Source organism: Perca flavescens, chromosome 11 (assembly GCF_004354835.1).
Source record: "Perca flavescens isolate YP-PL-M2 chromosome 11, PFLA_1.0, whole genome shotgun sequence".
NCBI classification, from domain to species: Eukaryota; Metazoa; Chordata; class Actinopteri; order Perciformes; family Percidae; genus Perca; species Perca flavescens.
In genome coordinates this window covers 20,918,991-20,934,909 of record NC_041341.1, presented here as the reverse complement: position 1 = coordinate 20,934,909, position 15,919 = coordinate 20,918,991, and the positions used below count along the sequence as shown (strand labels likewise).

The window sequence follows — 15,919 nt, the reverse complement described above, 5'->3', positions numbered from 1 at the left end:
AATTACACCATGCTTTTTATGATTGATCTGCTCTGACAGTAGTGGATGGCATTTAAATCAACAGCCCCCGGAGCCATCTCTAGGCATAAATGGTGGTGGTTATGGAGGGTGGCGGAGGGCTATGGGTGCTTTAATCTCATTTGCTTGGTTGCTGAGTTGAGTTTCTAGATCACATGTTTTCAAAAAGAGAGCGGGAGAGTGGTGGAGATATCCAGCAAGCCTCTGCTCACTCAGCTCGGGAAGGCTGCTCTCTCTTACAACTTTGATTGTCCCCCATGTCGACAGCTCGATCCACAGCTTCTGAAGTACAAGGCGCACACTGGCACTTATAAAAGCATGTAGGGAGGTGTCATATTGAACGCAGGATTGCTTTTTAATCCCAAGCACATTGACTATTCTTGTCAATAGAACCCCAATACAACTGCCAGCTTGAGCTTTTTTTTTCCTACAGGATTCTTGCTGGGCTTAATTTTCAAAGTGAATGCACAGATGCCAAGGAAGGCTTTTTCTCTCTCTGCCCCCCCCCCCTCCCCTCCCAACACACACACACATCTCCCCCCACACACACTGCTCTGCCTCACTCTGTGTTTCTCCTGGAAGTCTATGCCAAGAGCAACATGCGTGAAGCAGAAAAGATCAGTGGGACGCTCCTCCACCGCCTGTTTCTCAAGACTGAATGACCTGATGGGAAATATTCCCATCACCTGCTCCTCTTTTAATTAATAAGCTTTTATATTAAAAACTCCTTATTTTATTTTCACCATATGTCTATTTAAGTGCATTGACAAAAGTAAAAACTGCCTCAGTAACTAAAACATATGTGGCCTTCTTCTGAAACTGAATCCACTGTCAAAGAACAAGTCTTTTTTTTTTTTTTCCTGCTCGTCTCTGTGTTTGAATAATTATAATCCACATCATTAGACAAGTTTCCCACTGTATCTAAATTAGAAGGTCTTCTTTCAGGCCGGACATCACAGGTGTTCCCTTGGTTTCAAGTCTCAGGAGATGGAAATCTTTGAGGATACTGACTATTAACCCATGCTCTAATCATCTAGTCAGGAGGGGGTATGAAACCCGCCAGAAGAATGAATTAATACGACCCGCCAAGGAATACATGAAGAAAGCAGTGAGTGTCCATTTGCAAGGCTTAGGTACAACTGTCATAGTTTCTCTCATCACGGCACAGCCCCTTCATCTCCCCTTGATGGTGTCATGGAAGTGAGAGGCGTGAAAGCACAGTGACACTCCATGAGCCCGTTCCACTCGCAGCCGCTAATTCATCATGACAAATGTGCTCAGATGATCTGGCCCAGCAGCACTAATGGGGAGAGGAGAGAGCGCACTTCATTTGCACAAGACCCACTCCAATTAATCCATCCAGCTTTACTCTGGGCTAATTGGAGCGGGGCCCTCCCTGCCTGTGTGCTGGTAATATACACGACACAGTTTAACGGCTCCTGTTCTCAAAGATCATACTTTTTTTATTTTGCATGTGTGTGTTTTTTTATGTTGATTGTGCCAAAGGGGAGTTTGAGGATGTAAAATCTGTTTCCGTGATCCTAAAACACAAGGCCCTCTCACAAACATGTGTTCATAATGAGCAATTAACTGCTCATATTTCCATGTTATCATATTTTACACTTTCCTTTATTCTATTTTTAGGTTGAGATTCAGAACCTGTGGATACTCTTTAAAGCACATTATTAACACATATAAAAGTGCATATTTTAATTTGAGAATGTCAGAATATCTTGAATTTAGTTTGTTCACCAAATGCTAAATGGCAGAATAAATGAGTGGATAAATAAATAAGTATTAGCAGATATGTCATATGCTGAAAGCAGTATCACCACTAGCTTAAAAGTACTCTCACATCATATGTTTTGGCTTGTTTTGACTACAGCTGTGTGTGTGTGTGTGTGTGTGTGTGTGTGTGTGTGTGTGTGTGTGTGTGTGTGTGTGTGTGTGTGTGTGTGTTTGTTGCTTTGGCTCACTTTAAAACCTTTGGCACAAGTAGGACGTTCTTTGTCTAAAGTTAGAAGTGGTCTTGCTGTTAATTAATCCATCATAAATGGATTTTGATCTCTCCAGTGTTTGATTGATGCTTCTAAAACACACTTGGTAGTGCAGAGTCCTCCGAGAAAGGCAGGCGCTGATCCAGTGTTTAAGTTTTTGGCTCGTTGTCAGACCATGTCTTTAAGAACTGACGTGAGTCTTGAAATGATATAGCAGAAGCCGACTACATATTTGCATTTTAGAAGTTCATCTGTGTGCGGTAGAAAATCTAGAACAATTGTTGGCCTGTCACTTCAGCTTTATCTTAAAAAACTTACAAAGGTTTTCCTCCTTGCCATACACTGCTGCTTGGGTAATGCTGCCTCCTGTGTCTGCAGACGTATTTTTCTAAAGGTGTGTGTGGCACATCTGTGCAGCTATTGTTTATTCATGGAGTAAACCCTTTGAAATGTGTTAAGATACTTCCCACTCATTATAAAAATCCTGCCACCCATGGATTAGGACTTTGATGTCACCAATCCTGCTTCAAAGGCTTCTTTCACTGCTATTAATCACAGTTTAGCCTCTGAAGATATAGCCAGAGAAAACATTTGGACATCTTGTGCAGAAACTTTGAAATGTTCAGACTGTCTTGCATATGCTATGTTCATATCCTTTCCGCTATGTGTGGGGCTGTTGGACTGCTGTGCACGCAGCTGCACTCTTGAGTCCATGGGATTCAGCTTAGATTTAGGCTCCCTCTGAACTGTCTCTCATACTGTGCTGCAGTATGAACACTACTTTTAACATAGTAGTGTACCTTTGATTTCCTTATATCTTGTATGTTAAGGAATATCACCCCAAAGTGTTTATTGTGTCTACATGTTTGATAGTTCACTCTCAATGATCATTTCTTCCCTTTATTTCACACAGCAGTTAAAACTTTTTCTTAGCTTTCAATAAGACCTGACAAGACTACTTGATGACTGTTTTCATGTTTTGGTATTGAACAGGAAATCTGGCGATGTCCAGAGCCCGAATCACAGCTGCCTCCAGATCTCTGCCACCGCAGCTCGGTTCAGGGCGCACCAAGGTGAGGCTCCTGTTGCACAAATCGTCACATCTGAGAACATAATGGTTTTTTATTTGTTGCTCAGAGGCATTGCACCATAAGAAACTCAGTAAAACTTGTGCTGTGAAGCATAGCCACATTAATTGACTACCCTGTTATGTTTGCTATCTTGCTTGTGGTAATGCAGCATGGCCATCTGGCATTTGGTATCTACGGCATAAAAGTAGTTTTCAGAGTTACTAACTACTGTTGTTTTGTTAATGTGCACTAAAGTACTTGAAAAAAATGTGTAGGTCCTCTGAAATCAGCTCAAATAACTACATCAACATACTTAAATAAGAGACCAGAATAGTTTTTATGAGTTGTATATTCCACAATAATTCTTGATGTAGCAACACTCAACGGACATACTAAGGAGTACACTGACAGTGTTTGCATCCAATATTGTTTATCAATTATGTTCTTCGTGCAGTTTCTTTGAGTGCATTTTTATGGTGTGACACACACACACACACACACACACACACACACACACACACACACACACACACACACATATACACACACACCATACTGTATTTTAGTACAAGAAAGCTAGCCAAAAGGTTTCTTGATAGCAGAACTTTCTCACTTTTGGACTCACACTCCAACAGTTTAATTTCACTGTCTATTTTACTTTATTTAAGGGGATTCATTTGGACAAATCATAATGTCTGTATGAATCTGAAATATCTTTGTCCATTGTGGAATTATTTTTGGTTGGTCTTTGTTAAACAGAAAGATAATTCACATTATGATTTACAATGGAAAACCCCTTAAAGGTGAATTTCAGCTTCTTGTCTTTCCACTTCTCTCCTCCTTTATTTGCATGTTATTCACCGACGTGTCACACTCAAAGTCTCCCAAATACCTATTGAAGGTAAGACTTCTTTAAATACTAAATTAGCCTAAATCTAAATATGTTTCCAAACAGTCTTTGAAAAACATAATTAACTGAAATCAACTGATCATCATTGTAATCCAAACTGAAACTTCAGTAATTTTGAATTGTCTGCTGCTTCAATCTTCTGACAGCAATCACAGTCTGGCTTTGAAAAATGTAAATCATTTCCTTTCAAGTAAAGTGGTGCTCATAAATTTAGGAACCCATGCTAAAGTTGAATAAAAAAAATCATCTTTTGGAAATTGATCTTAATGCCTTAATTTAAAAAATTAGGAAAAATTCAACCTTTAAGGAAACCAATTTTTTTTGTGAATGAATAATGTATCATAAATAAATAAATGTTCTTTTTATTTAACATAGGGGTGTACTTACTTATGCCCCCCGTATTTTAAGGAAGAACATTTATTTATTTAAGATACATTATTCATTCACAAAGACAATTGGTGTCCTTAAAAGTTGATTTCTTTCCTAATTTTTTAATTAAGGCATTAAGATCAATTTCCAAAAGACTTTATCATGGGATCATAAACTTATGAGCACCACTGTATTGTTTCACGCAGCCACAATTCTGCAGCAATAATGTAAACAAATGCTCTGTTTTGTATCTTTTTAAATTATAGATGTACTTAATGTGGAAGACAAATACAGGCCAACATAACTGTGGAGAAACTTTGTTGAACTTCCCATAAGCACCTAGTCAATCTTGAATGAGAAAGGGCTTCTTAATAACAACTCAGTGTGATTGATGTAAAATGTATGCCGTCATGTTCTCAATCAGAGTTGGGCAAAAGTTTACAGAAACTGACAGTTACAAAAAGTTACCAGTACGACCAGATTAAAGAAGTGTGACAGTTGTTCGAATAGTGGAAGTGAGTCCTGGATAACCATTTCTGTGTGATCTGCTTTCAAAATAAAGTGTAAAAGCATCCGATTCCTCTCTTCATGTAAATCAGAGAACGTTTGACGTACCTTTCTTTCTCTGCACTGGGAAGGAATAAAGAATTAAAATATGCACTTTGCTACGTAGACTTACCATAAAATATCCATTGCATCATTAATTTTGATGAAACCATGAACTGCAAAGGCCATTAGAAAGCTTATATTGTGTCCTCGTTAATCCGTCGTTGTCGGGATGACTGTCTGCTTGGTGACGGCTGGTCTCATTATTCAGAATGCTCTGCAATTTTCCCATGCCCCACAGCAGTGCAGAATTATTCTCTAGATTGTTAGCTTTAAGTGTTTATGGGGCTATGTTATACAGACGGCACAGTTAGTACAGCTGTGTATTCCCAACTGGCCCATTTAGAGGAAGAAGACCTGCTGTAATAATACCTTTATCTCTATAGAGCCCACAAAGGATGTCAGGTTGCAATCAAACTGAATCTCATTTATATCTGCTGCTTTTGCAGTGGTGCTCTTGGCCTGAGTCAAGGCAACATGTTCATTGTGACTGTTGTGTTCAGATGGACACCATGGAGATGATGCGTCACCCAGAAGAAACCACCAACATGAGGAGACAGACTGTAGCCTCCTATTTCCGTGTAGGTGTTTTCTCTTTTATGATGATCAACTGTCTGACAACAACCCGTTTAAACATGTTATGAACTCTTCTGTTTTTATAATTTTAAAATCATAATTGTGTTGACTCACACAAACGGATGACAATTTTTCAGAAATAACAATTGACTCTTGAAATAAAGCAGAAAAGGGCACCAAACTAAATGAGTCGTGTCAATGTTAGACTACTAGTCAAAATCCATTGATAGTGTTGGTTGAATCATATGTTTCTATTTATTTAATTTTTTATTTATTTCAGGGAGGCTCCGTACCATAATATGATCAAATATATCTTTAGAAATAAAGACTTGCACTAATAATCAATATTTTTATTCTAACAATAGATTAAATGACTACAGTATGTGTACGTCAAAGATGTTGTAGTAAGAGAGTGATCATCCAACTCTGCAGTTCGCCTTAGCTCTACGGAGCGTTTTAGCATCTTTCAGCTTATTGTTTTGGTTTTCCGTCCTGCAAATCTGTTGGCACCAAATGGCAGACAGACAAAGTTGTAACTACATCGTGGAGCATTTAGCAGCTAAAGATCCTCAGGAGTTGGTGGAGACCAAAACAGAGTTAAAAGGAGAGTGAACATTGGGTTTACTTTTGTTTGGTGGCCAGAATTTCTTCTACAAATGATGCTAATGTTCATCTGTGTCTGCTGGATCTGTAAATAAGCAACATTAGCCATAATAACTTTATATGGTGATGATATGTTGATAAGATGATATATATACTGTATGTTCTGCTGCCTCCAAGGCAAAACAACTTCATTTATGTAGCTTTAAACAATAAGTTTTTGTCTTGCTTCACCATTTTTAAACATTATCGATTATTTTACTGTAAATAACAATTGCAATAAAAAAAAAACTGCTAATTCAGTTATTTATGTTTGTTATATGAGAATGAAAAAAGACTGTCAGATCCTGTTGGGACTTATTAATGCTGTTAATTACTATTCGGATCTGTCTGTAAAAAGTTGAAGTGCTAATCTTTTTAGCTGGAGTTACACCACCGGACTGTGATAATGTGAATTCATATGATAACTGTTTATCTTTTTTTTGTCATTGTATATCTGCAGTACTCCCTGATGGACTTGCTGTCTAAGATGGTGGTAGGTCAGCCACACTTTGTGCGCTGCATCAAACCCAATGATGACAGGCAGGGACTGCGCTTCTGCAAGGAGAGGGTGATGTTGCAGCTGCGCTACACCGGAATCCTGGAAACAGTGAACATCCGTCGGCAAGGCTACTCCCACCGCATCCTGTTTGAAGAGTTCGTCAACAGGTAAGAGCGATGTCAAGACAGGCAGCACCTACACTCTGCAGCATGCACACATGTGGAGCGCTGACTCAACCCCAGAGTGCAGAACAAGTGAGCTGTGCTCTGCATCACACACAAACACAGCTCTTTAATTAGACAAGGGTACAAGTTGAGCAGGGCAAAAGGATGACTAATTGGCAGTCATTAGTGATAGTGCAAAACAAAGAAACAAAAACAGACAAAATTCTACAGCTGTTTTAACTGGGTGGATATTCCAGTCTTGAAAATATGGATAAAATTCAAACAGGGAGGAACTGTGATTATAAGGGGTGATGCATTAATGGATTTCCTTTTACTATTCATAAAGAGTTTGTTCTTTAATTCAGTGACCTGGAAAAGCTCAAATGTAGTCTCATGTGTGTCCCATTGGTATTACATTTGAACACAATTAAAACAAGATTTCATCATTAGCGGGACTTTACGTAAGGGTGTTGTTCTTGTTTTTAAAAATATGGGACAGGATATGTTAACGTTAATAAGTGTTACGTATCCCTGTTCAGGGTGCAAGATCCAATACTTTATTGCCATTTGATTTCAACAAAGTTGATATGAATTTGGTTTGGTGAGCTCAAAAACAACAAAAACCTCACTCACATACAGTGGCCACCTCAGGACATAGAAATAAAGTAAGTAATAATAATAAATAATTAAAACAAGCGTTCCCATCGGGATGCTGTAGGTACCACGACACCTATGATCCATACCATTGTATACAGTACAATACATACATACCCTTACATTGTCTTACAGACGTGAATAATAGCAGCACATTAATAATTAAGAGTTAAGGGCGCATACAGCCTCTGGGTAAGTGCTGGCTGTCCTGGTTCAGATACTTTTCAGTGTTTAAAAAGAAGGGAGGAAGTTAAAAAGATGGTTAGCAGGGTGAGAGGAGTCGTGATGAATATTGTGACCCTTCTTCCATATTACAGCAAGGGACGATGGCTCCTTGCATATGACTTTTTTATGCTGTGTGTACCATTTTGTCCAGACATTTCCTGTCTTGTGCTGAGGTGTTTCCATACCACACATCAAATGTCCAACCTCAAATTTAAAAAAAGTGTATGCCCACACATCACAAGCTCTGTTCAGGAAAAAAAATACACATCCTTAAGACAAGTCTGTGGGAAAATGCAGGGAAACTTATGTTTGATCAATTCTCCTTTGAAATATATTCTCGCCCCCTCTAATGTGGAGACTTTAAGATGATATAAAATTTAATTAACTTTGGCTTGTGGCCTGTAGGGAAAATAAACTTTGAGAGGGATGGTTAGTCTCACTGCTTTAGGAAGGCTTTAAAAATTGTGCCTAATTTTGGTGTCCTAAAATTTTGAATGTCCTAGTTTTGGTCCCAATATTTAAAAGTGTGTGATTATTGAAAACCATCAAAAGCCTGAACGATAATTTTACTGTTTTCTCTACAACACCTGAAGTGTTTGTGAATGAGAGGGTGTATTACCACTTCAGACTACATTTTAACCTTGCTATTGAATCCATATGATCCTACCTGAGCCAGGCAGAAGTCATACAGACGGAGCTGAATGGCTAAACTGCACCTTTAGTGAAAACTGATTTAAATTTGTGCTCTCATATCAAAGGATCGTCTGATGTTGCCAAGCAGTGCTTTGTATTTACATCAAAGAAATAACAGGTATCAACAGGAATTAGAATGAAAGGCTGTAGACTGAAGTGGGGAGGGGAGTTCAAAGAAGTTTTTCTTCATGTTGTTCTTTTTTTTGACCAACGCCAGAACACAAGAGATGAACCAGTCGTTTTGGAGCCTTTATGTCCCTGAGCAAACAGTTAGAGCCACCCTGTCCTATGCTGGTATTTTGTAAACTACAACAAGTCCAGACAATGTGAGCGATAAACATGCAGTGGGGCTGATTAACACCGATAGGCCCGGGCTGATGGGCATCTTCTGTGGCCACTGAAATAAGAGATGATGATCCATTCAAAAGAGCTCAAACAAAGGGCCTCTGTTGAAGACTCATGTCTCAGTCAGGCTCATTTTTCTGCTCTGACTGAGCAGGCGATTTTCCAGCTGTGATGATGCTAGTAGTTGTGGGGGGGGGGGGAAATGCAAAGATTTCTAGTCTCTCCTTGACCAATGTTAGATTAAATAACTTTCAAATGTGGTCAGTTACTAAAGTGGAGCTCCATGTTTGTAATCAGTTATGTAATCGACTGTGTGACCAAAATACTTGTAGTTTATCTTTGGATTATTTACCTGTACAGTAATTCTAAATCTTACAGTTTACACTAAATCAAACAAAAGTAGTAGTAAAATTAAAAGGAATAGTTTGACACTTTAGGAAATACTATTATTGCTTTTCTGTCTGTACACTAGAAATTAATCTACAGCCAGCAATTTGTCTTTTTTTTTTATATACTTTTTTTATGTTTTCAACAAAGAATATAACATGTTGTAGTGAGCTGTACAGGTGCTGGTAGGCAGATATTGTTTACCTTTGGGAATTGCCAAGCTAGCTGTTTCCCCCAGTTTCCAGTCTTTATGCTAAGTGGAACTAATGTCTTGCTGCTTCCTGCTGCTCTGGTCTAAATTCATCTGGCCAAAGGACTACAGTTGAAAATTAGCCGGCTGGCTAACACTGGCACATTTACAGAAATGTTGTGTTGTCCTTTATAAAATAAAGAATAAGAATAAGCTAAGCTAACAGGCTGCTGGCTGTGGCCTACTATTTACCGGACAGTTATGAGAGTGTTACCAATCTTCACATCTAACTCAAATCGCGAATAAGCGTATTTTCCAAAATGACAAATTTAAAATTCAAAAATTTTATTTTACTGGCATCAAGCAATAATCCATTAATAATCAATAATTAATAATCCAATATGTCTTTGTTATTTATGGCTCAATTTCTTGTTGCAAACACCAAATGGTGTCAGAAAAAGATGACAAGAAAATCGGAACACTCAAAAATTAATAATAGTAGAAATCCCTAAATGGTGATTAGATAACCTTTTTTCCAAACATAATCTTTACATTAGATCAAATATTTCATTGTTTTCCCCTCTGCCTGTTCTCATAGATATTACTACCTTGCTTTTCGGGCTCACCAGATGCCTGAGACCAGCAAAGAGAACGTTGTCGCCATACTGGAGCGGGCCAAACTGGAAGGCTGGGTGCTGGGGAAGACAAAGGTAATGTGGTTATTACAGCAATAAATGAATCAATAAAGACATTTGTGTTTGTATTATACATTTAACCTAAACTCACCAATAACCATGTATAGAAACAGCAGTACAGAGATCTAGACTGAGATACTGGGGATATTCTAACCTGGGCGAAACATCCTGTCAGGTTTTTCTTAGGTACTACCATGTGGAGCAGCTAAACCTGCTGCTGAGGGAGGTGATAGCTCGGGTGGTGGTGATGCAAGCTTACACTAAAGGCTGGCTGGGCGCCCGACGTTACCGAAAAGAGAAGCAGAAGAGAAACCGCGGGGCTGTCATCATCCAGTCAGGTACACTTGTATTAATTAAACCATAAACAGAGGAAAGCCATTTTTAAAACTTAAGTAAAAAATAAATAATAAAAAAATGCAAATGAACGCAAAAATCCTGATGTATTCTTTTATCACGTAATGATGAAACAGGTGCAAATTTGATGTGAATCTGACTGCTAGTTTCTTAATGACCTCTAGTCTATTATGTTCCTGTGAATCTTCATAAAAGAGATGAGTTTGATAACCACAGCTTGACCTACATGGGTTAAGAGCAATGCTTCAGAGCAGACAATAAGACCTCAGAGAGTTCAAAGGGATCCATCCATCTGCCACCTGGTTTAGCAGTGTTTTGAAGTGGGATCTTGTGTAATATGTGAAGTCTATTTTGTTTCACAGAGGCAGGTCAGCGATCTCTTGCACATACACACACACACGTATACACACACACACACACACACGGTCTCTTTCTCTTTCTCTAGCCTGGAGGGGCTATGTTGCTCGGCAGAACCTCAAGCAGATAAAAAAGGAGCGGGAAGAGGCCGCTATCTGCATTCAGTCAGGTAAAGACATTTTTACTTTTTCTTCTGAACTTCTTCATATTTCCAAGTGCAAACCTCTGGAATTTCTCATGTGTCCGTTAGAAATACACGCCGCTTTTTCATAAATTTTCAAAAGGAAAATGGATAAAGGCCTGAAAACCTTACGTCTTTGTGAAACACCTTTTTGATCTCAACGAGTGGCCTACGAAACAGTGATAATTAATTAATAATGCATAAAGAAAAGCTTTTGAAAGTTTGGGCAGCATTTGGTCCCCATGTTTCAGAAGAACAGTGCATACTGAGATCCTTTTTTTCCTTTCATCTCTTTCCCAGTAAAGGCAAGAGAGGGGCTTATCCCTTCTGTTTCCTCACGACTTCCTCTCTCAAATTCCTGGCCTATTACACAGCTCTCACATACCAGAAACAAGATGCCTTTTTATACTGTCAACCTTTTCATCTGAAATGTAAATTAATTCTTACTCAGTGTGCCTTGACGAAGATCAAAGCGGGCACATTAACCTTCCCGGGCCCCCCCCCTGCCTCACCCCCTCCTTAGAGCCTCTGACTGGAGGACAAGGGAGGGTGCCAAAAGGGGCAGGAGAGAGGAGGGCAGGGGGAGGAGATTTGGCATTGTTTCCCCCGGCTCTCCTAAGGGCTGCCCTCATCTGGCACATCTCAGTCGCCTGCACACCTTGTGTAAATGTCCTCCATTAAAACCCCTTGTAAATAACGCTGCAGAATGGGTAAACATGGTTTTGGTGTGAGAAAAGCCTCTCTATCGCCGCTGTCTTTCTCTTTAGAGAAGTGTGTTTGTGTGTGGCCGCTGGGGTTCAGGAGGGGGGCGGGGACCCTGAACCTGACATAAGTGGGGCCTCAGCCCCCCGGCAGAGCACTCCAGCACATTCACATTGTGTGTTCTCTGCAGCTTATAGCCTTTGAGGTGGGCTGCATTTGCATTCTGAAAATAAACAGATGCCTTTCAAATGTATGAGCCTGGTGGCTTCTCAGATCTCAGCGGGGCCTGGGGGGACATGCTCACCATCGATCAGATTAGACCATGCAAAGTAGAACCATGGCTCAACAATGTACTTGAGCTTTATTTTCCTGCGCATATAATTTTACAAGAAAAACACAAATCCCGTTGACAGAGTAAGTCATCAGGCTCCGTTTACTATCCATCTGAACCCAGTGTGTCTTAATAATCACACAAAGTTTTCCCACTGCTACACTACACTCCTTTAATAAACACATTTCACAGGTTGTTTTAGTGCTTTGATAAATTGCTGTTAATTGCAATTATATTTGATAACTGCCTCAGTGGACTATGTGTATGTTGTTAGATAGATAAATGGCAGAGGGTTTTCTGACCATGTGAGAGCATGTCTGACATTCATATCCTGTGCAGTTTACAGGGGCCATCGGGTGCGTCGGGACCATGTACCCCAGGAGCACATATGTCACCCTGAGGCTGGAGGAAAGACCACCAAGGAGGAGCATACAGGGTGAGCCTTGACATCTTTTGTCCTTCAGGATCGATTCCCACTGAAAGAATGTTTTCCTGCGGTTTTGATTTTCGTTATGTCTTTATTGTTTCTTCTTACAGCACAGACAATGGACCTAAAATTAGACTATTAGAGACGGCTTATTGAGCAAGAGGTCTCACATACCTGTCACTCATATTCAGCCCTGCTGGACGGGCTGCTCTTGCACTGTAATGTACTGTTGTTTCAAGCAGAAGAGAAAGCTCCTCCCTAAGCACACCCTTTTTTCAGTTTTATAAACGTAATAAATATCTTTCCACCAAGATAGCACACTTGTCTGACCACAAATGGGGCTGGGTGCTGCGCTGGTCTCCAGATGTACGAGCTGAAGAATTTGTGTTTATTCAGCATATGGGCAGGCCAGTCATTAAGAAAGTATGTGCTAAGCATGAGAGCAGTCACCGACTGAACAGTAGCAGTGGTGTTGATGTCGGATTTTAGCTCCGTATTTAGCTTTTCTCCGAACCACAACTTATAATTATTACAAATACTCTAACGTTAGGTTTGAGATGACATACTAAACATGTATCTATGAGGAAAAGTATGACATTTTTCTTTATGCGCAGGAGCTTCAAAAAAGAACGAAAATAAATTATGATAATGACAAATGTGTGTAGAGTTGCGTTGCCTATCAGCGCTCAGGGTAAACCAAGTCATGCTTATGCGAAATATCGTTCAAATCTTAGGTGACTTTTGGTCAAGCTGTGCATCTTTCTTCAGACTCAAACTCCAAAATACTAGATTTACACATCTGAAAATGTTATGCTTGTTGTATACTCAAATTGAGCGGAGCCTCATCTGGGATTTTTCTCTCAATGTTTACAATCATATTCCTTGGTGAGAAAAACTTCAAACCCTCTCTTAACAATTCTGTTTAATCAGTGTTGGAATCTCTCCATATAGATTTATTTTGACATGATCTGGCCCATTTTCCTCCTGTAAGATCTATGTTCTCACCTACATGCTGTTCTTTTCCCTTTTGATATCCCTCCTCTCTGCCACGCATGAATTCTGTGTTTGCATCCAAATAACAGAGCCTCCGGTTGCATCACCAAGTCCAAACTGGATGAGATTTTGTTTTTCTGGACTCGAAGCATGACTGGCATGCATCATTGTGTTTGCAGATGTCTCATTTGTTTTTTCTTTTTTTCTTTTTTTAAATAATGCAACACTGAGTGATCATACACAGAAACATAGTCTCTGTCTCGCTCTCTACAAATTGCATAATCATAAACCAGAGCTGTTTTTGCCATTAAACATATGCAATTTGTGTTCATTTCAGTTAAAAATGCTTCTTACTTTCACAGGTCTAACAACTCAGAAAGCAAGGAGGCACATACTGATCACATACATAGAGGAAATGTAAGTAACAGAATATCAATGAGCATTTTCTTATGCCTGACTTTAGCTGTGTATGTAAAATGCTGCTATTCTACAAAGCAGCTTTAACCCAGATTATTCTTTGGGAATTTTCTGAGTCCTTGAGACAAAAGACTTCTCTTGCTCCAACCTTCATCTCAGCGGAGAAGACAGGGTGGTACGGGAACGAGAGAATCAAAAGGCTGGAAATTCACGGCTGAGAATAAATGCTCGCTCTTCCCTGAGGTGATTTGTCTTTGCGCTCCTCTTTCTACAGATGTTAGACCCCTTTTTTAGTAAAGACCTGAGGTTCTTTGGTAGCACTTTGATATCCTGCTCGGATTCAATATGTGAAATAGAAGAGCCACTCCGTGACTTGGAGCACATCACAGTCTTTGAAGTCTGATCCAATTTTTGCTGCTCACCATTTGATGTTGAAAGGATGAAATGAGGAAAATGTACAGTTTTTGCCAGTAACTCTGCTGAGCATATGTAAGATTAAAAAAGCAAAATCCTTTGGAGGATGTACTTAGAAATGTTAAGCAGATTAATACTTTCCTATAGCTCTTTTATTCAAAGATAAAATTAAATATGAGAGGAAGTCTGAATGAGCTGTTTTTTACCCTCACAATTAAGTCAGTGTGGTGCTGTTTGCTAGGAGGTAGGGCTAGTAAAGGGGGATATGCAATTGCATTAGCATTTGATTAACATTGCAAAGCACATTAATGGGTTTGAGTTATATGAGTGCCAAATTGTAAATAAATGAATAAAGTGTCTACATGACTAAATTGAAAGCGAAAAAAACACATTACAGAGCTTCCTTTAACTTGTGTCTATTTATCCGCTGCTTTCATTGACATTGCTCTTCTGGGTGTGTTTACGCCTCCTCTTTCAAGGTTGGCCTCGACAGCCGAGACAGACAAGTGAAAGACTTCAAGAGAGACAAAGGCAGAGCAGAAGACAGTGTAACGAAGCCTTGCAGGGAGACAGCTAGACTGCGAGACATGCAGTGTAAACAAGGTAAGCCCGAGCAGAGCTGGCGGGTGCAGGTAATTACACAAAGAGACAGCAGAAATCCCGCCTTAATGGATAAAGTGCCATTTTTAATACAGGGCCCCTTTCAACCTTTCATCCCAGCCAATCCTCTGTTGCTATTCTTTGTTGACAGCAAAAAGAGAGCAGTGTTATGGGTGATCATTTCTGCGGTATTTTAATAACCCAGGTCAGCTCATCATAAACGTCTCATGGCATGTGGGAGGGGGGGCTTTCGAAGTGGCATGAGCACTTCAAAGCTTTCATTCTTCCGCACGGTGAGCCCTTCACTAAGGATCTCATCAATGACTCTAATAGACCTGCACAGAAACGGTGACAAGAAAATACACAAACCCTGATTTGTTGAACATATGTTTAGTTTGCTTTTTGCCCCAGGCGATGAATTACATTAATTCCTGCTGCCTGGGAGGCTGAGTGGGTGGCTGTGCAGGGGGCCTCCGATTACAGCCGTCACCTAGCCCACCACTGGGGTAGCCTGGGTAATGGGAGCCCGGCCCTTCATTAATGTTATTAGAGGGGTATGAGGTAAGAGACCGAGGTGAAATAGCATTTAGCGCCGCGGCTGAGAGATTATGGGGATTAGACATGAGAATGTAACACAGACAGGGCTCTCCAGCGGGCCTGGGATTAGTGTCAGCACGCCACAGCAGGTCTGGGTTAGATAGCGGCTAATTCGGTAATGCTGCATACAGGTGACCCCCGCTCCCAGGCATCACTGCTGCTGAAGGGAGCCAGTGATTGATGAATTCGTAATGTCAGAGTGATTATAGAGGGAAACGTTGCAGTAAATGCCAGTAAGAGGGCATTTTGCTCAAAAGTATGTTTTGTCCTGTGTCACTGGAGCTTCCAGTCATTTTCTAAAAGACTTTTTAGATAACGGCTGAATTACTTTCTTGTTTTCATTTGTAGTTTGACACCCAGCTACCTAAGATGAGGATGTAGGATGTTTCATTTGATGTGTAAAAGTCACATTCCTTTGCACTTAGGATCCCCTCACCATGAAATGTAGCCCAATGATCTACTTTTTACTGTACCACCTAATGCATTGATCCCCAACCTTTTAGTCT

At 40.0% G+C, this 15,919-nt stretch overlaps 1 protein-coding gene across 8 annotated transcripts in view; it reads left to right on the top strand.

Annotated features, from left to right (window-relative positions):
• myo3b (myosin IIIB) overlaps window positions 1–15,919 on the top strand; it is a 71,248-nt gene that overhangs the window by 38,431 nt on the left and 16,898 nt on the right. For 5 of the 8 annotated variants that reach the window (XM_028590978.1, XM_028590977.1, XM_028590984.1 and 2 more), the window contains 11 exons: window positions 3,009–3,088; window positions 3,966–3,986; window positions 5,474–5,551; window positions 6,649–6,854; window positions 9,944–10,055; window positions 10,216–10,378; window positions 10,840–10,920; window positions 12,305–12,401; window positions 13,748–13,802; window positions 13,962–14,045; window positions 14,696–14,819. In XM_028590978.1, coding sequence (XP_028446779.1) covers window positions 3,009–3,088; window positions 3,966–3,986; window positions 5,474–5,551; window positions 6,649–6,854; window positions 9,944–10,055; window positions 10,216–10,378; window positions 10,840–10,920; window positions 12,305–12,401; window positions 13,748–13,802; window positions 13,962–14,045; window positions 14,696–14,819 — 1,101 coding nt within the window. The remainder of the gene's footprint in view (window positions 1–3,008; window positions 3,089–3,965; window positions 3,987–5,473; window positions 5,552–6,648; window positions 6,855–9,943; window positions 10,056–10,215; window positions 10,379–10,839; window positions 10,921–12,304; window positions 12,402–13,747; window positions 13,803–13,961; window positions 14,046–14,695; window positions 14,820–15,919) is intronic. The other 3 variants (XM_028590980.1, XM_028590979.1, XM_028590981.1) reach the window with 2 other exon arrangements.